This window comes from Chenopodium quinoa, unplaced genomic scaffold, assembly GCF_001683475.1.
Source record: "Chenopodium quinoa cultivar QQ74 unplaced genomic scaffold, ASM168347v1, whole genome shotgun sequence".
Lineage (NCBI taxonomy): Eukaryota > Viridiplantae > Streptophyta > Magnoliopsida > Caryophyllales > Amaranthaceae > Chenopodium > Chenopodium quinoa.
The window spans coordinates 2,555,446-2,576,567 of record NW_018742987.1 but is presented as its reverse complement, the minus strand read 5'-3'; the positions used below and the strand labels follow the sequence as shown (position 1 = coordinate 2,576,567).

The 21,122-nt window shown below is 37.0% G+C and overlaps 2 protein-coding genes across 2 annotated transcripts; both read left to right on the top strand.

Annotated features, from left to right (window-relative positions):
- The first annotated feature begins 124 nt into the window (after positions 1 to 124).
- On the top strand, positions 125 to 14,435 carry LOC110729755 (glycosyltransferase family 64 protein C4-like). The gene is made up of 5 exons (XM_021909539.1): positions 125 to 621; positions 2,462 to 2,858; positions 3,582 to 3,745; positions 3,833 to 3,903; positions 13,937 to 14,435. The coding sequence occupies exons 1-5, from the start codon at positions 362 to 364 to the stop codon at positions 14,095 to 14,097; spliced, it is 1,053 nt and encodes a 350-aa protein (XP_021765231.1). The 5' UTR covers positions 125 to 361; the 3' UTR covers positions 14,098 to 14,435.
- Positions 14,436 to 17,931: 3,496 nt separating this feature from the next.
- LOC110729754 (receptor-like serine/threonine-protein kinase At2g45590) lies at positions 17,932 to 20,906 on the top strand. Its single transcript, XM_021909538.1, has one exon. It carries the CDS (start codon positions 18,534 to 18,536, stop codon positions 20,661 to 20,663), a length of 2,130 nt encoding a protein of 709 aa, XP_021765230.1. The 5' UTR covers positions 17,932 to 18,533; the 3' UTR covers positions 20,664 to 20,906.
- Positions 20,907 to 21,122: the final 216 nt, after the last annotated feature.

Sequence of the window (21,122 nt, the reverse complement as noted above, 5' to 3'; positions counted from 1 at the left end):
TAAAAGCCCAACTGTACAACAAATGTTTTTTTTTTTTTTTGGTGTTTAGAGAGCCACAATGCCCACAAGGGCCGAGGCGAGAATCGATCTCAAAATCTCCTGAAACAGGAGAGAAGCTCTAACAACTTGAGCTATCCCTCACTCTCACGGTACAACAAATGTCAGTGACATAGTTATATACTAATTATACTTATATATATCAACAATTCAACACTAATTTGCATAGGAAAAAAAAAAAAAAAATAGAAAAAAAATAAAATTACAGCGTGCCATTAGAATTTTCATAACGAATTAAATTCAACTACCAGATCGAACTATCCAACACCCTTAAAACAATTCTTTGCCGGAGTTTCGCCGGAAAATGACGACACTTAACCTAATCGCCATTAGAGACGGCGAAAATAACGGCGGATTTTACTCTCCGGCGAAAGAAAAAGCTGCCATTAGAGGTCCTTACCATCAACGCTTCCAAATTTTCCGGCGTCTCAGTCATATAGCTAAGCTTAAGCTTCTCCTTCTCATTTTATTTGCGTTTTGCGGCGTCGTTTTTTTCTCCTCCCGAATTTCCTCTTCATTTGGCTGGAATCTTCACTCCTCTTCTTCTTCTTTTTCTCCTTCTAGGTATTTTTATTTCTTTTATTTGTTCTTTTCTGCAATTATTATAATTTTCTGTTTATGTTTTGTTGATTTTAACATTTGAGTATTGAATTGTGATTATATATATAATTATTATATTTGGGAATTAAGATCTTGGTTTAATTGGGATTGCTATGAAATTAATGTCACTAGTGAGTTCATAAAATGGAAAATTTTAATAGAGATAAACATAAAGCATATGAAACTCCAATTACTATGATTGTTAAATTGATTGGATATGGGATTTCTTTGAACTAGGCGTGTAATTTATGAAAGCAGTCTACTTTAGCTTTTGAGTGATCTGGGTTTTAGATTGTGTGTTCTTAGAGTCTTAGGCATATAGCAAGAATTATGTAGTGAACTCGGGTGTGTTGGCGAATTGATGTACTACCTCCATTTCATTTTATTTGCAATTTTGGGTATTATTTGTGAGATATTAAATATTCTAAAGTTGCAAATAATATGAAACGGAGGTAGTAAATTCTAATGATTTGAAGTTTACTAACTGTTTTGGGGTTAATCTAGAAGGCTAGAATGATATAAGTATATGTTTGTGAAAAATTGTTATTTTGTTGATAAAATTGGACTTGGGAAATGATAAATTATGAAAGAGTGGTTGATCATGGATGGTATAGTGCAATTTAAAACTAGTTCATTAGACCTCTATTAGGGAAGGTGTCACTCTTTTGGCTAGTAGGGTGGGTTGATTCCTTCCATTTCCTAATGTTTTAGATTATTATCTCGGCACTTGGTGGATGATCAATCAAATTTCTGGATCAAAGTAGTTTTGGATGCTTGAATAGAGACATAAAGAAGTAATAGAAGGAGATCTAAGGGAAGAGTCTAGACTCTAGATCAACTTTTTACTTACGGGAATTATATTGTGCCTCTTACTTCCTAATGACTTGGGTGATTGCCGTTTTGGTATTCCTGTAGCTGGTAATAAATACAATTAACTGAATTTGATGGGAGAGTAGAATATTATAGAAACATGATAAATATAGCTTTTAGCTCTTTTTGACAAATCTTTTGTAATGCAAATCAGTATTGAAATTTTAATAGATTAGTCTAAGCATTGTAATATTTTTTTGTTTGTTTGTTTGTTTTGCCTCTGATAAGGTAAGCAACATAGAGGTGCTAATGTGATATTTAATGGGGACTAGCTTGTATGGCTGTTACAGCTGTTACACTGAAGTAATGATGGAATGATGATGTATGAGTTTGTTGAGTTCAGGGAAATCATATCCCTTTGTATGCAGTGCTTAATACTCCATACTCTAGTATCATCAATACAAATTTATTATTTTGTTTTCTATGCTTGCTTAAAATTTTGTGTAATATTTAAGTGGCTCAATTTATTGGATGACTGTATTGCAAAGGGAAAGGAGATTTTGATCTAAATCTAATGGTAGATAGATTTATATATTTTGGAATGTATACGAAAGTTATAAGTGTATAATTATGTGGAATTTCAAAACTATCGGGATCTATAGTAATCTCTCTGATAAATTGATTAGTTGTGTTTTATTGCCTCTTACTATAAATATTTTTGCACTTGCTTTCATTTCATATTTAGGTTATATGCTGTATACTCCTGAATATACTTCCTTTATATGTGTGTGCATGTGCAGGGGTGTGGAAGCATGCACTGTAATTGCATTTCTGCGTGTGCATGTGTGTACAAAGCTAGTATTCTTAAGTGTTTAGGGTCCTTAGTAGAACTTTATCATATAGCATGTTCTTTGTTTGGAAAGAAATTGAAGGTGCTAGAGTAAACTAGTTCTCTACTGATTTGTTTCCTATATAATTTTTTCCTCCTTCACAGAGGTGGATATACTGTACTCATGAATACATGGAAGCGCAATTCTCTTTTAAAGCAGTCGGTTGCTCATTATGCTTCATGTCATGGTACCGATGCAATACATGTGGTATGGAGTGAGAGTGATCGTCCCTCAAGTAAATTAAAAAACTATCTTAACAAGATTGTGATAGCGAAGTCCCGTACAGCTAGGAAACCCAACTTTAGGTTTAATGTGAATGAGGAAGATAATCTCAACAACAGATTCAAACCAATTAAGGACCTGAGGACTGATGCAATCTTCTCTGTTGATGATGATGTCATTGTACCTTGTGATGCACTAGACTTTGCTTTTACCGTGTGGCAAACTGCTCCATCAACGATGGTTGGATTTGTTCCTCGCATGCACTGGCTGGGTGAAAAGGTAGACCTATCGATAAGTTATATGTCCATTTCTTCCCTCCCCCGAAACTAGTTTTAGGGTATCATATCCTAATTACTGTAGATATGAAAGATGATGAGTGACAACTTCACTGAAGCTGAGTTTTGCCACCATGTGGTTCATAAGTATCAAAGTAACAGTCTGTCTTAAGATGGTGGAGAGTCTATTTAGAGAAGTGACATTATTAGCTCGAACATCATTCATGCATGTTTTTTTTAACCATCAATCAATTTCATTAGTAAGATTTTTACTGGCCAGTCAAAAAAGTATGCTTCACCCTTCACCTTGCTTGTGAACATTGCTGGAGCTGGCTACAGAGTCCTTCCAGACAATTGTTGCATTAGGGTTTTCATTTTTGAAGGGATATGGGAAGGAATAGCTTCATCAATCCCCAATAGAAAGCTTCTCTCAAAAACAATAGCCACATTATTAAGATCTTAATTTTGTTTCTCTAAAGGTCTTCATGGGTTTTGAAATTGAAGAAACAGCTAAAGCACGACTTATGCATTGCTGAAAACCATTCAATAGACACGGGTAATAAGGTATGATAGGATTGAATAGATGATTTGTGTGAACAGTGGTGCAGAGGATTTTAACTTTACTTTTGTAAGGAGATAGAATATTGAATTGAGATGATGTATTTATCAGACTATCAAAATATTATGCTTTTGGTTCTTACACACCCACTCTTTTTCTGTATGGCAGAAGAATAGCCATGCGTATTATGATTATGGAGGATGGTGGTCTGTTTGGTGGACGGGTACTTACAGTATGGTTTTGTCAAAGGCAGCATTCTTCCATCGGAACTATCTTGATATGTATACCAATCAGATGCCAGCATCCATCCGTGACTATGTAACAAGAGAGAGGTTTGGGCAATTTCTTACTTTGAATCATTTCTCTTTCCAAGGTTAATTCCACCTTTTCACGTTCCTGGTTTGTTAATTACATCACAGGAACTGTGAAGATATCGCGATGTCCTTGCTTGTCGCCAATGCCACAGCTGCTCCTCCCATTTGGGTCAAGGGTAAGTGCTACTTTATTTCAAAGATGTTATGATCTGCCCCAAGACCATGTTTCCCTTATTACTCAGTTTTTTTTTTTTTTTTTAATTATTATTATTTTTTTATTTAATAAATAAACTAAGAGCTCAAGATTAGAGCTGTCAATTCGGGTAAACGGGTCAGGTAAGAGTGGGTTGGGTCAACTTGGGTTGGGTCAATTCAGATTAATTTCATAACCTATGCGGGTCGGGTTTGGGTTGGGTCATGCTTGAGTCGGGTCACGTCGGGTCATACTTCTTATCGGGTTTAGGCTGGGTTTAGGTCGGGTTAATAACAGGTCGGGTTACATTTGGGTTGGGTGAACAATAGGGTCGGGTTTAATTCTGGTTTTCACGGGTTACAACGGGTTAGGGTAATTCTCGGGTTCGAGTCGGGTTCGGTTCAACTCAATAATTTGCGGGTTAAAATCAGGTTGGGTCATTCTTGGGTTTGAGTCGAGTTCGATTCAAGTCAATAATTTGCGGATTATAATCAGGTCAGGTCATTTTCAAGTCCGGTCATTCTCGGGTTCAAGTCGGGTTCGGTTCAAGTCAATAATTTGGGGTTTATAATCAGGTTGGGTCATTTCCAAGTCGGGTCATTCTCGAATTCAAGTCGAGTTATGTTCAAGTCAATAATTTGCAGGTTACAATCAGGTCGGGTCATTTCCAACTCAGGTTATATTCGGGTTCAGCTAATTATAAACAGATAATTATCATTTTTATCAAGCTAATTATTTCCTTTGACTATAATATATATGGCAATATACTAGGAAACTATATTCCATAATTTAGGAAGATAATTATCTCCTTTGACCATAAAACAAATATATATTATATTTAACTCTTAAATTTGAGGATGATGTTCCTTTCTGGACCGACTTGGGCTCTCTAGACAAAATGCTTTGATCAACAATAATAATGTGGTCTAAATTGCATTTAAGGTGATTTGAAATCGAGTCAGGAAAAATTGGGTTGAATTTAGGTCGGATCAATAACAAGTCGTGTTAATTTCGAGTCGGGTTAATAACACATCGGGTTGAATTTTTTGGTTGGGTAAGTAATAGGTATGGTAAAATTCGGGTTGAGTCAATAACAAGTCGGGTTGAATTTGAGTCAGCTCAATAACATGTCAGGTTGATTTCGGGTCGGGTTTGTAACAGGTGGGGTTAAGTTCGGGCTGTTGGGAACAGATCGGGTTGAATTCACGTCAGGTTAGTAACAAATTAGGTTTAATTCAGGTTTTGACAGGTTAAAACGGGTTTGGGTAAATTTCAGTTCAAGTCGGGTTCGGTGCAAGTTAATTAAATTGGCCGTTGTAAACCGGTAAATCGGTGCAAGTTGTAAACCGGTAAATTTGCCTTTTAAAAGCAGATTGCCTTTCAAAAGCAAATTGAATGGATCCACACACCCAATTGGATTCCCGAAGGATATTAGGGATCATGGTTAACATTTCGGCAATTTTTATTTTCGGACTAAAAAAAGTCTAAAAATTCCAAAATTGAAGGTTAATATCCACATTTTTTGAGAAATTTTGGAGGTTTCGTGGCCAGGCATCAAAAAGTCTTGAAATTTTATGGGATTCATCCCGGGGTCATATAATGCCGTTTGGAATTATATATTATCATTATTTGTTGTCATAAATGTTCATAGTAGGCTTGAATTAATTAATTAAATTGTGCAAGTTATAAACCGGTAAGTTGGTTGTTTAAAGGCAAATTGGATGGTTCCACCCACCCAATTGGGACTCCGAAGGATATTAGGGACCATGGTAAACATTTCGGCAATTTTTATTTCCGGGCAAAAAAAAATCAAAAGTTTTAAAATTGCACGCTTAATATCCACGCTTTTTGAGAAATTTTGGAGGTTTCGGGACCCGGTGTATAATAGTATTAATATTTTAGGGGATACATCTGGGGATCATATAATGCCGTTTGGAATCATATATGATCATTATATGTTGTCATAAATTTCCGAGTAGGCTTGAGTTAATGAAATCGGTACAAATTGTAAACCGGTAATTAAATTGGCCGTTTAAAGACAAATTGGATGGTTCCACCAACCCAATTGGACTCTCAAAGGGTATTAGGGACCATGGTAAACATTTCGGCAATTTTTATTTCCGAGCGAAAAAAGTCCAAAAATTCCAAAATTGAAGACTAATATCCACGCTTTTTGAGAAATTTTGTAGGATTCGGGGCCCGGTGTCGAAAAGTCTTGAAATTTTAGGGGATACATCTCGGGGTTATATAATGCTGTTTGGAACCATATATGATAAATATTTGTTGTTATAAATGTTTGTGGTAGGCTTGAGTTAATGAAATCGATGCAAGTCTGATGGTTCCAACCACCCAATAGGACTCCTGGATGGTATTAGGGACCATGGTAAACATTTCGGCAATTTTTATTTTCGAGCGAAAAAAGTCAAAAAATTTCAAAATTAAAGGCTAATATCCACACTTTTTGAGAAATTTTGGAGAATTCGGGACCAGGTGTCGTAAAGTCTTGAAATTTTAGAGATTACTTCTCGTGGTCATTTAATGTCGTTTGGAACCATATATGATCATTATTTGTTATCACAAATGTTCGTGGTAGGCTTGATTTAATGATATCAGTGGAAGTTATAAATCGGTAAATAGGCCGTGTTTAGACAAATTATATGGTTTCACCCACCCAATTGTACTCCCGAAGTGTATTAGGGACCATGGTAAACATTTCGGCAATTATTATTTCCGGGCGAAAAAAAGTTAAAAATTTCCAAAATTAAAGATATCCACGTTTTTTGAGAAATATTAAAGGTTTCGAGGTCCGGTATTGAAAAGCCTTGAGATTTTAGGGAATACATCTCAGGGTCTTATAATGTCGATTGGAACCATATATGATCACAATTTGTTGTCATAAATGTTCGTGGTAGGCTTGAGTTAATGAAATCGGTGCAAGTTGTAAACCTGTAAATTGACCGTTTAAAGACAATTTGGATGTTCCATCTACCTAATTGGACTATTGAAGGGTATTATGGATCTTGGTAAACATTTCGGCAATTTTTATTTTCTGGCGAATAAAAGTAAAAAATTTCACAAATTGAAGGCTAATGTCCATGCTTTTTGAAAATTTTTGGAGGTTTCGGGGCACGATGTCGCAAATTCTTGAGAATTTAGGGAATACATCTAGGGGTCATATAATGCCGTTTGGAACCATATATGGTCATTATATGTTGTCATAGATGTTAGTTGTAGGTTTGAGTAAATGAAATCAGTGCAATCATGGTAAACATTTCGGCAATTTTTATTTTCGAGGAAAAAAAGTCCAAAAATTCCAAAATTGAATGCTTTTTGAGAAATTTTGGAGGTTTCGAGGCCCGGAGTCGAAAAGCCTTGAAATTTTAGGTGATACTTCTCGGGGTCATATAATGCCGTTTGAAACCATATATGATCATTAGATGTTATCATAAATGTTCGTAGTAGGCTTGAGTTAATGAAATCAGTGCAAGTTGTAAATTGGTAAATTGGTCGTTTAAAATCAAATTGGGTAGTTCCAGCCACCCAATTGGACGCCCGGAGGGTATTAGGGACCATGGTAAACATTTCGGAATTTTTTTATTTTCGCGCGAAAATAAGTAAAAAAAATTCCAAAATTGAAGGCTAATATCCACGCTTTTTGAGTAATTTTAGAGTTTTCGGGGCCTGGTGTCGAAAAGCCTTAAGAATTAGGGGATACATCTCGGGGTCTTATAATGCCGTTTGGAATCGTATATGATCATTATATGTTGTTATAAATGTTCTTGGTAGGCTTGAGTTAATGAAATCGGTGCAAGTTGTAAACCAATAAATTGGCCGTTTAAAGGCAAATTGGATGGTTCTACCCATCCAATTTGCCTTCCAAAAGGTATTAGGGACCATGGTAAACATTTCGTCCATTTTTATTTTTGTGCGAAAAAAAGTTAAAAAATTCAAAATTAAAGTCTAAGATCCATGCTTGTTGAGAAATTTTGGAGATTTCGAGGCTCGGTGTCGAAAAGCCTTGAAATTTTATGATTACATCTCGAGATCATTAAATGTCGTTTGGAACCATATATGATCATTGTATGTTTTCATAAATGTTCGTGGAAAGCTTGAGTTAATGAAATCGGTGCAAGTTGTAAACCGGTAAATAGGTCGTTTAAAGGCAAAAAGGATGGTTCCACCCACACAATTGGACTCCCCGAGAGTATTAGTGACCATGGTAAACATTTTGACAATTTTTATTTATGGGGGAAAAAAAGTTAAAAAATTCAAAAATTGAAGGCTAATATCCACGCTTTTCGAGTAATTTTGGAGTCTTCGGGGCTCGGTGTCTAAAAGTCTCGAAATTGTAGAGAAGACATCTCAGGGAAATTTAATGTCGTTTGGAATTATTAGTGATCATTATTTGTTGTCATAAATGTTTGTTGTAGGCTTGAGTTAATGAAATCGGTACAAATTGTAAACCAGTAAATTGCTTGTGTAAAAACAAATTGAATAGTTCCACCCATCTAATTGGACTAAGGGTATTAGGGAACATGGTAAACATTTCAGCAATTTATATTTCCGAGCAAAAAACATCAAAATCCACGCTTTTTGAGAAATTCCGAAGGTTTTGGGGAGGTGTCGAAAAGAAATGAGATTTTATTAGATACATCTTGGGGTCATATAATGACGTTTGAAATCATAAATGATCATTATATGTTGTCATAAATGTTCTTTGTAGGCTTGAGTTAATGAAATAAGTGCAAAATGTAAACCGGTAATTGGCCGTTTAAATGCAATTTGGATGATTCTCTCCTAATTGGACTACCAGACGGTATTAGGAAAATTGGTAAATATTTCGGCAATTTTTATTTTCGGGAGAAAAAAAGTCAAAAAAATTCCAAAATTGAAGGGTATGCACGCTTTTTGAGAAATTTTTGAGGTTTCAGAGGCTCGGTGTTGAAAATCTTTGAAATTTTAGGGGATACATTTCGGGGTCATATAATGCCGTTTGGAACCATAAATGGTCGTCATATGTTGTCATAAATGTTCGTGGTAAGCTTGAAATAATGAAATCGATGCAAGTTGTAAACCGGTAAATTCACCATTTAAAGGCAAATTGGATTGTTCCACTCACCTAATTGGTTTCTCGTAGGGTATTAGGGACAATGGTAAACATTTCGACAATTTTTATTTATATTAAAAAAAAAGTCAAAAAATTTCAAAATTTAAGGCTAATATCCATGCTTTTTGAGAAATTTTGGAGGTTTCAAGGCCCAGTGTCGAAAATCCTTTAGATTTTAAGGGATACATCTCGAGGTCATATAATGCCAATTTGAAACCATAAATGATCATTATATGTTGTCATAAATGTTCGTGGTAGGCTTGAGTTAATGAAATTAGTGCAAGTTGTGAACCGGTAAGTTGGTCGTTTGAAGGAAAATTGGATTGTCCACCCACCTAATTGGACTGCCGGAGGGTATTAGGGACCATTGTAAACATTTCGGCAATTTTTATTTACGGGCAAATAAAAGTAAAAAAATTCCAAAATTGAAATCCACGCTTTTTGAGAAATTAAGGTTGTTTCGAGGCGTGGTGTTGAAAAGTTTTGAGATTTAAGGGGATACATCTCGGGGTCATATAATGTCGTTTAGAACCATATATGATCATTATATGTTGTCATAAATGTTCGTAGTAGGCTTGAGTTATTTTAATCGGTGCAAGTTGTAAACCGGTAAATTGGTCGTTTAATGGCAAATATGATGGTTTCTCAAAACCAATTGGACTCCCGGAGAGTATTAGGGACCATAGTAAAAATTTCGGCAATTTTTATTTTCGGGCGAAGAAAAGTAATAAAATTCCAAAATTGAAGGCTAATATCCACGCTTTTTGAGAAATTTTGGGGGTTTCGAGGCCAGTTGGCGAAAAGACTTGAAATTTTAGGAGATTCATTTCGGAGTCATATAATATCATTTGGACCATAAATGATCATTATATGTTGTCATAAATGTTCGTGGTATACTTGAGTTAATGAAATCGGTGTAAGTTTTAAACCGATAAATTGGCCGTTTTAAGGCAAATTGGTTGGTTCCACCCACCCAATTGAACTCTCGAAGGGTATTAAGGACCATTGTATACATTTCGGCAATTTTATTTATGGGCGAAATAAAGTCAAAAAATTCCAAAATTGAAATCCATGCTTTTTGAGAAATTTGGGATGTTTGGAGACCCGATGTCGAAAAGTTTTGAGATTTAAGTGGATACATCTCGCGGTCATATAATGTCGTTTGGAACCATATATGATCATTATATGTTGTCATAAATGTTCGTAGTAGGATTGAGTTATTTTAATCGTTGCAAGTTGTAAACCGGTAAATTGACCGTTTAAAGACAAATAGGATGGTTCCACCCTCCCAATTGGACTCCCGGAGGGTATTAGGAACCATGGTAAACATTTCGGCAATTTTTATTTCCGAGCGAAGAAAAGTAAAAAATTTTCAAAATTGAAGGCATTCGCTTTTTCAGAAATTTTAGAGGTTTCGAGGCCCGTTGTCGAAAAACCTTTAGATTTTAGGGGATACATTTCGGGGTCATAAAATGTCGTTTGAAACCTTATATGATCATTTTATGTTGTCATAAATGTTTGTGGTAGGCTTGAGTTAATGAAATCAATACAATTAGAAATTGGTAAATTAGCCGTTTAAAGGCAAATTGGATGGTTCCACCCACCCAATTGGACACCCGAAAGGTATTAGAGACTATGGTAAACATTTCGGCAATTTTAATTACTGGGCGAAAAAAAGTCGAAAAAATTAAAAAACTGAAGGCTATCCATGCTTTTTGAGAATTTTTGGAGCCTTCGCGCCCGGGGTCGAAAAGTCTTGAAATTCTAGGGAATACATATCGGGTTCATATAATGTCGTTTGGAACCATATATGATCATTATCTGTTGTCATAAATGTTCGTGGTAGGCTTGAATTAATGAAATAGGTGTAAGTTGTAAACTTTAAAGGCAAATAGGATGGTTCCACCCACCTAATTCGACTCCCGGATGATATTTGGGACCATGGTAAACATTTCGGCAATTTTTATATCCGAGCGAAAAAGTCAAATTATTCCAAAATTGAAGGCTAATATCCACGGTTTTTTAGAAATTTCGAATATTTCGGGACCTGATATCGAAAAGCATTTAGATTTTAGGGGATACATCTCGGGGTCGTATAATGCCGTTTGTGTCCATATATGATCATTATATGTTGTCATAAATGTTCGTGGTAAGCTTGAGTTAAAGAAATCGGTGCAAGTTGTAAATCGGTAAATTGGTTGTTTATGGCAAATTGGATGGTTCCTCCTAGCCAATTTGACTCCCACAGGGTATTAGAGATCATGGTAAACATTTTGGCAATTTTTATTTCCGGGTGAAAAAAAGACAAAAAATTCCAAAATTGAAGGCTAATATCCACGCTATTTGAGAAATTTTGGAGGTTTCAGGTAGAGCTTTTAATTCGGGTAAATGGGCAGGTTTGGGTCGGTAAGACTGGGTCGGGTCAACCCGGATTAATTCCATAACCTATGCGGGTCGGGTTTGGGTTGGGTCATGCTTGAGTCGGGTCACGTCGGGTTATACTTCTTATCGGGTTTGGGTTGGGTTTATGTCGGGTTAATAAAGGTCGGGTGAACAATAGGTCGGGTTTAATTCGGGTTTTGACGGGTTAAAACGGGTTAGGGTAATTCTTGAGTTCGAGTCGGGTTTGGTTCAAGACAATAATTTGCGGGTTAGATTCAGGTTGGGTCATTCTCGTGTTTGAGTCGGGTTCGGTTCAAGTCAATAATTTGCGGGTTATAATCAGGTCGGGTCATTTTCAAATCGGGTCATTCTCGGATTCAAGTCGGGTTTGTTTCAAGTCATTAATTTGCGGGCAATAATCAGGTTGGGTCATTTACAAGTCGGGTCATTCTCGGAGTCAAGTCGGGTTATGTTCAAGTCAATAATTTGTAGGTTACAATCAGGTCGAATCATTTCCAAGTCAGGTCGTATTCGGGTTCAACTAACTGTAAATAGATAATTATCATTTTTATCAAGCTAATTATTTCCTTTGAATATAATATATATGGCAATATACTAGGGAACTATGGTTTATAATTTAGGAAGATAAATATCTCCTTTGACCATACAACAAATATATACTATATATAACTCTTAAATTTGAGGATGATACTCCTTTCTTTTGCTCCCTGGACCGACTTGGTCTCCCTAGACAAAATGTTTTGATCAACGATAATAAGGTGATCTAAATTGCATTTAAGGTGATTTGAAATCAGGTCAGGAACAATTTGGGTTGAATTTAGGTAGGGCTAAAAAAATGTGTGATGATTTCGAGTCGGGTTAGTAACAAATCGGGTTGAATTTTTGGGTCGGGTTAGTTATAGGTCTGTTAAAATTCGAGTCGGGTCAATAACAAGTCGGGTTGAATTTTGGTTAGGTCAATAACAAGTCGGATTGATTTCGGGTCGGGTTTGTACCAGGTCGGGTTAGAAACGGGTCGGGTTGAATTCAGGTTAGGTTAGTAACAAGTCGGGTAAAATTCGGGTTTTGACGGGTTAAAACGGGTTTGGGTCAATTTCAGTTCAAGTCGGGTTCGGTTCAGGTCAATAATTTACGGGTTACATTTGGGTCGGGTCATCTCCAGGTTAGTTTATGTTCGGGTTCGGGTCTCACATACTCGGGTCAACACGAGTCTAGGGTTGGTTTCAGGTCGGGTTTGGGTCACCATTTTTTTGGGTTCAGATGGGTTGGTTAATAATTGGGTTTGAGTCGGTATTTCGGGTCAGGTTAACTTTTGACAGCTCTACTCAAGATAGTGTCTGTATAGCTGTGTACTTGTCAAAGCTATGTATCATATTAGTCATGAGACTACAACAAGGTTCTATGGGTTTACCTCAAACTCTCAAAGTCTCGCAAGAACTTGAACCTTGCTTTAATTTTGATTAGGAGCATTATAGCATGTGTGATTACAATTTACACTACTCCCTCTATCTCACAATGACTGTCCTGAGATTTTAACCAATGCTAGCATAATGGGAACAAGCAAAGATGATAAGCCATACCAATAGAGAGTACCATGGCCTTATGACGGAGTGAGTTTCTTTTGTTTTTTCTTAGTTTCATATACTCATAGAATCTGAGGAAATTATGGGAGGCACTGTTTGCATTCCTGTTGGGGGCAGACTTTGTAGACTAAATATTCGTTGCAGTTTGGTGCTGCTTAGTAGCATACCCTCCTTTGAAATTTTAGCCTTCTGCATTTTCTTCTGTTAGTCACCTCCATGAGTTTCAATAGAATACACTGTGTATATGAATATTAAAATTTAATCTTTAACATGAGCTTGGAAACTTTATTCTGTGGGCTATCAGTGTCCGAAAGTGGGTTAGCAGAATTTTGACCTTTTTTTAATGGGGTGTGTGTGCGTGTATTGGAACAAGCCTAGAATTGTGAAACTAAGAGAGGGTGGGTTTGGGGGTGGGGGTGGGGGGGTGCAAGGGAAGGGAACTCCTCACGCCCCCTGGCAGGATTCTAACATTGTCTGTGTGGTAATTGGTAAACACACCCATGATATACCCAATTGTAATGTCTATCAGTGTAACGCTGCATTGTCCCTATTAAGTGACATCACTTGGAGAATGAAATTAGTGTCGTATATGTCTATCAGTGGATCCACTGAAGTTGTTTTCTGTAATACTATTATACTGTTAGTGATTAGCCAGAGGAACGATTCTTGGGACTTCAGCTGTCAAAGCCAGTCAAGTAATTGTGGGCATTGTGGCAGCCAATTGAAAAGCTAGTCATAAATCAATTGGACTCAGTAGTGGTAAATTTTTGGTTGGATTCAGGAGACTTTTAGCTTATTTTGTGCAGGATTATCAAAATTCTAAATAAAGAAAAGTCAAGACTTTGCTCTCTTATTGTACATGCAGAAAAACTTTAAAGTCACTAAAATTTTGTTGCGTCAACTAAAAATTCTTTATTTTGCAGGGAAAATACATGAGCTTGGCGCATATGGCATTAGTAATTTGAAAGATCACAGTAGCAAGAGACGCAAATGCCTGAACGATTTCATTTCCCTCTATGGTGCTCTTCCTCTTGTATCAACTAATGTAAAAGCTTTGGATTCAAGAAACGTATGGTTCTGGTAGCTGTTTTTATGTTCTTAATCCTAAGTTCAATTCATCTGACCTCGATGTTTTGCTCATAGGTTGTTGTTACAAGTTCAGTTACCATTGTTGGTTTCCTTGATCATGCGAAGTCTGCATGGCAGGTCCTAATCGTACTGTATAATACAGCTGTGTATATCTGTAATGTGATCGTAATTATGCTAGTTATTAATCAATCGGAAGTAGTTTTGTACGACACCAGCTCAGTATGATTTCGTCATTGGTAGCATATTGCGTCTGTCTCGCAATCCCGAGTTATGTAGCCCCAAGGAAAAGAAATCCAACTGTCTACTTTTCTATACTTCATTGATTTTCTTCCAGTCTTATCAGTGCATCACTATCTTCCGCTGATAATGGTTGTTAAATTATTGAAGCCAAAAGCATTATTGGGAGTGGACATGAATTATCACGGACATAGATACTGACATTTGGTGCATAATTGTTTGCAAATTTATTATAATTTATTAATTCAACTAATGGCCTTTATTCTCAGGTAAGTGACAAGTTTGCAATTAGATTTTGCAAAATTTACTCGTGCTTGATTTAAATTACTTGATTCCAACTCGAGGTGTAATTGATATTAAATCACCAAAATTTGATCACACTAAGAGTCTGTTCTCTTCAGCTTAATTTTAATTCAGTTTAGTTTAGTTTTTAGTTTTCTTCGCTTATAAATAGTTCAGTTCAGTGAATCAAAACAAGCCCTGAATAACAACTCGAAATAAATTGACCTATCTAAAAAGTAGATAATGTATTACACTCCATATTGAAGTAATTAATTATACTACACTTCGTATATGAATATGACCCGATTTGAATAGTCTATGAATAGATGAGTAAAGACTAAATACGGTCCCTGAACTTTCGTATTACGCTCACTTTTAGTCCCTCAAAAACTATTTGTGCCCTTTTAGTCCCTCAACCACCTTCTTTGGTGTTTGTCAGCCAAAAGTTGAGGGACTTTGATGACTAAGCAAGAGTTTAGGGACCATGACTCATTTTATTTTTTGTTTCTTTTTCTTAAGAATTTATTAAAAAATAAATCTTTTAATTATTTGTTTAAAAAATATTAATAAAAAACCAGGCACCCTTAAAAAGGCCAGCCACCTTTCCCCTCCCGCTGCCGACAGCCAGCGCCGGCGACGGCGACCAACACCACCAGCCACACCCACCACACGCACCACCAGCACCATAAAAATTCAACAAACTCCACAAATCAATCGATCATACAAATCAAAACCCCTAATTTATCACAAAATCATGAATTCTACACAAATTATTCAACAAATTGGGCAAAATCATACTTCCTCTGCTTCTAAATCATAATAATTAAATAGTTAAATAAATTAATCAAACATTATCAGTTGCCAAACACTTTTCAATCACGATAAACTTCACAGACCACCATCACCGTCGATCCTGCTGCCCTCATCTCAACTACCCCTCGACACTCGTTGTCGTCGCCACATCTAGACCACCGTCGTTGCTGCCATCCCCATCTAAACCACCACCGTACCCGCCCTCTTCTAAACCACCCCCGCTGCTACTCGACTCTCTTCTAAATTAAACTACCACCCCGCTGCCATCGTCCAAACCACCACCACCACTGTACCACCCATATTTATTCCTTAAAAAATGGCTTGAATTTTTGAGATCTGAGGAAAGAAAATCAAGAAATCCCCACCCTAACCCTAACCCTAAACCCGCCTAAGCCTACAGCCACCACAAACCCAGCCTAAGCCACGCACCACCACCAGCACCACATGCACCACCACCAGCACCATCACACAGCCACACCCACCACACGCACCACCAGCACCATCACTACCCAAAAAATTAAAAAAAAATTCCTCAACGTACCTTATGAAATTTTCAACGTTTGGTTTATATGGTTAAATTCGACCATGAAAACCTTAAATCTGGAATTTTCATGGTCGAATTCGACCTAAAAAACCATTAATTGATAGTGGCCGAATCCGATCAAAAGCCCTGGGGGTGGGTGGCGCTGGACTTCAAAAACCAAGGACAGAGAATGAGAAGGGAGGGGGGAGGCGGATATGATAGAGAAAGTGGGAGGAGGGACGAGGGAGGCGGAGATCAGAGAGAAAGAAACTGAGGAGATGGAGAGGAGAGAGAATGAGAAGAGGAGGCTGGGTTTAAAAACATATTAAAAAATTAATTTTTTAATAAATTCTTAAGAAAAAAAAATGAGTCATGACATGGTCCCTAAACTCTTGCTTAGTCATCAAAATCCTTCAACTTTTGGCTGACAAACACCAAAGAAGGTGGTTGAGGGACTAAAAGGGCACAAATAGTTTTTGAGGGACTAAAAGTGAGTGTAATACGAAAGTTCAGGGACCGTATTTAGTCTTTACTCATGAATAGATCCGAGTAGTAGATTAGATTATTAATTAATATTCTTATTCTGTGCCGTGCTAAATACTCTGTGAATAATGCAAATTGATTGATGGGATTAAACCCACCTTAAAAGTAATGGCACGAAGCTTGAAGAGAGTGTCTAATCTCAGAAGAGATGAGCCAAAGATCATACATTTTAATCGTTGAAAATTTCATAAAGTTTATGCACCTTTTTGCCTTTTGTCTTTCTCAACCTTGAATTTCAGAGATGTGAGTTACATTCTTTGATTACTTACCAAGGCTATAATAGCAACTTTATGTCCCACAAAATTTTTAATTGCTATCCCTTTTTTTTCCATACTTGTACGACAATATTGACAAGGCTAGAAAGAAACATATTCATTACTAGACAAACTTTACGTGGGAAGTTTTCCTTGCGTGTTTGAGACGGGGTACGCTACTAACTTCTTTTATATGTAAGAAGTAGAACATTTTAGACAGCGTAATTTTCTGTGTTTTTGTCAATGTAATTACTCTACGTGTTACGGTCTTACTATATAATTATATTAATCAAATGATAATGGATTGTGTTCAATCTTCCCTATTCAAGCATACAGCTATACTTCCATGTCTTTGTGATATGATCATATCATATCTAATGTGAGCTGTAACAATGACTTATTTGATCATTTCTACCCATGCAAATGTTGAAAAATCCTTGATTAATCTCGCAAAAAATGACATGGTTGACTAAGTCTAAAAGTGTATATATTTCATACAAAAATTATATGGTAGGAAAAGAATTTCACAAATTTGACTTGTATATAAAGTGAGTATTTTTTCTATAGTAATAGTCGGCAAAATTGATTATAGAACTGTGCTTCTAAAAAGGTGGGGTATTAACAATTAAAATGAAGTAAAAAGTTGACATAATGGTGAAGAATTGTCAAACCAATACAAGGAAAAAAAAAAAAGATAAAAGGTTGGGTGTTTTTTTCTGGTTTGTTTGCTTACTTTAGGTGAATATTACAATTTGTTGATTTAAGTATTAAAGCTTAAAAATTGAGACTAATGAAGAAGCAAACAAGAAATAAAACCAACCCTATATCTAACCTCATAAAATTAGATTTTTTGCATCAAAACAAATCTCACACGTGGATAGCTTGCTTGCTTGGACCCTTTGTTTAATTAAGTTAGACTTAAAGAGTACTATTTGACTCTAGTATCTTAGATTTTCATATTAAGTCTTTATAGAAGCCAAAAACATTTAAACCAACCATTCAACATATTAGAGATGAGTGATACGTGTAAAATTTGTTCAATTAAATTAATACAAGAACAATTTTATGAGTTTGTAATAAATTAGTGACATGTTCTTAGATTGATTGAAATAATAAATTGATAAGTTCATACATAAGTATGATAAAAACGAAGAGTTATTTCCTAAAAACATTTTCTACCTACTTTTAGCCAAATAAAGTGGATATCACATGCTATACTCATTGTTTAAGCTAGAGCCTTAAGCCTTAACAAAAAGTACAATTTATTCTTAATCTTCTTTCAATTAATCTCCAATGAAGCATATAGGAATCTAACTAATATAGATAAATAGCCAAGTCAATCTCTCCAAATATAAGTTGATGGTAATTTTTCTTCTTAAACATCAAACACTACAAGTAATACGCATCAATTAACTCGGAACAACTTCCTTACAACCTATAGCCGGGATAAACAACGTGGTCCATGGATAAAACTCATAAAACAGCTCAAAATCCAAATCTCGTCCAAAAAAGAAACAAAAAGAAAAAGAAAAAGAAGGCAGGTAAGAGTACAGAAAACGAGGGAGAAAGAGAAAGAAAATATACTCTTCTTTCTCTCTCCTCGAGTAACAGAAGCAGCTCCTCTGTCTTAATTCCTAAATTAGTACTTTCTCTTTCCTACTTTTCTTCTTCTCCAACGGCCATTTTCACAATACCATGACTCTTTCACTCTATCAATTTCCCAGATTTATCAAAACCCCTTAATCATCATCTTCTTCTTCAACCTTCAAGCAATCATCAATGGCGTCTTCACCATCTTCAAACCCCAACTTTCTCTCTCCTCCTTCACCTCACCTTCACCACCACCATCATCACATCACTGCTTCTCGTCTCCTCCCACCTCTCCTCGGTGCTACCCTCACTTTCTCTCTCCTCTTCCTCTTCGCCTCCTTCTTCCGCCGTTTCTTCCACCGCCTTAAACGCTCCCCTTCTCTCTCCTCTTCTTCACCCACCCTTCCTCGCCGTTTCTCCTTCTCTACTCTCCGACGCGCCACCGCTAACTTCTCCGCTTCCCGCCGGCTCGGTCAAGGTGGGTTTGGGTCCGTCTTCTCCGCCACCATCTCTGTTTCTCGCACCCGGAAGCTAGCCGTTGCGGTTAAGTTGCTCGATTGTGGGTCCCTTCAGGGTGAGCGTGAGTTTCAGAACGAGTTGATGATTGCGAATAAGCTGGTTGAGTCGGATCGAGTTGTGAAACTTCTGGGTTTTGCTTCGTCTCGGAAACGACGTCGTATGTGTCTGGTTTATGAGCTTATGGTGAATGGTAATTTGCAGGATTGTTTGCTGCATAGGAAATGCGAAGAGTTGATGGAGTGGTCTAACAGGTTTCGGATTGCTGTTGAAGTTGCTCAAGGTTTGGCATTTTTGCATCATTGTTGTGATCCTCCTGTAATTCATGGTGATGTTAAACCTAGTAATATTTTGTTGGATGATTGTTTTAGGGCTAAGATTGCTGATTTTGGACTTGCTAGGTTAAAATTGGGGGAAATTAATGATGGGGTTGTTGTTAATATTGCTGGGGATAATCAGGGGATTAAAGGGGGTTTTAATGCTAGTGTTGATAATGTTGTTAATAATGCTAATGTTGGTATTGATTGCAATAATAATAATAATAATAATAATAATAATAATAATAATAATAATAATAATAATAATAATAATAATAATAATAATAATAATGTTGATGTTGGGGTTGAGGATACTGGGTCAGTGATGGAAACTGAGAGTGTGACTACTACGGTGGGGTTTGAGGAGGGGAGTGTTGGGATTGATCTGTCTCCGATGAGGATAGAGACCTCGCCGGAGATGGTGACTGCGAAGACGTCTCCTTCAGAGTTTAATGATAAGGGGTTTGATTTAGAGGGTCAGTTTAATAGGATGGATTTGGAAGAAGTTGGGAAAGAGGTGGGGAAAGCGCGGAGTTTGAATGTCAGTGGAGGGGGGGCTGGGAGGGTGAAGGATTATGTGATGGAGTGGATGGGAATGGAGGTTGGGAGGGAGGGTTTAGGTAATGATTGTAATAATGGGGGAGCTTCTTCGAGCTCTGTAGTGCCCAAGAAAGGTGGGAAGGCGAAAGGGAAGATGAAGACGTTGGATTGGTGGGTGTCGATGGAAGAAGGGTGGAGTTCGAAGAAGGAGAAAAGGAGGCCGGCGAGGGAATGGTGGAAGGAGGAGTATGGTGAGGAACTTGCAAGGAAGAAAAAAAAGAAGAAAAAGAAAAAAAAGAATCAAGAGTCCAAGAGTGATAATGAGGAGAATTGGTGGCCTAGGGATGATGAGGTGTATGCTGATAAGAAGAACAAGATGTATAGTAGGAGTAGGAGGAGCAGCCGGAGTAGTGTTGATTGGTGGTTGGATGGTTTTAGTGGAGATCTTAGGAAGGCCCGTCACACGAGCTATGATTCAATGAGTGGGGATATCCCCAAGAGTGGTGGGATTAGTAGCACCCCTAGTATGAGGGGGACTGTGTGCTACATTGCTCCTGAGTATGGTAGTGGTGGTGATCTCTCTGAGATGTGTGATGTGTACAGCTTCGGTGTGTTGCTTTTGGTTCTTGTTGCTGGGAGGCGGCCTCTGCAAGTGACTGGCTCACCCATGTCTGAATTCCACAAAGCAAATCTTGTTTCATGGGTACGTCAACTTGCTCGTTCTGGAAAGCTCCTTGATTTGGTTGACAAGAGAGTTCGTTGTTTGAACAGAGAAGAAGCTCAACTCTGTATCATAGTTGCTCTCATGTGCCTGCAGAAGTCACCAGCTCGTCGGCCTTCTATGAAAGAAGTTGTAGGGATGCTCTCTGGTGAATTAGCTCCTCCTCAGCTTCCAAAGGAGTATTCTCAATATCCTTTCAGGTCCCGGAAAAAGAATTTCCGGTGAGGTTTTGTTCAAAATGCTGCAAATTATGGTTCAACACTATACCTATTATAGGGTTACTTGTTAGCACCTAGCCTTGCTGATTTTTTAGTAATTTTTTATCTGGTGAGGGATTGCATATTCTTATTCTATTGAGAGTTCTTGTACAATAACTGTAACTCCTAAAACCTCAATGTTGAGTTTACCTTCTTGTACAGCTATAAGTTATACTTGAATGAAAAGAAAACAATACACGTGCTTTGCAAATCTTTTGTCAATTAGGATTAGATTAGCTATTATTTCCTTGAATTCTGGCTGTTTGAAATCATTCATGGAATCATGGTACTAGCCATCAAGCAATCTTAACCTGTGAGCTGTGACCATGTGAGAATCTATGTATTGGATATTTCTGGTGTGGTTACAGACCACAGGTCTTAGTAAATCTTTCTGGCTTTTGCCTTTCTGTTGTACTGATTCTTTCCT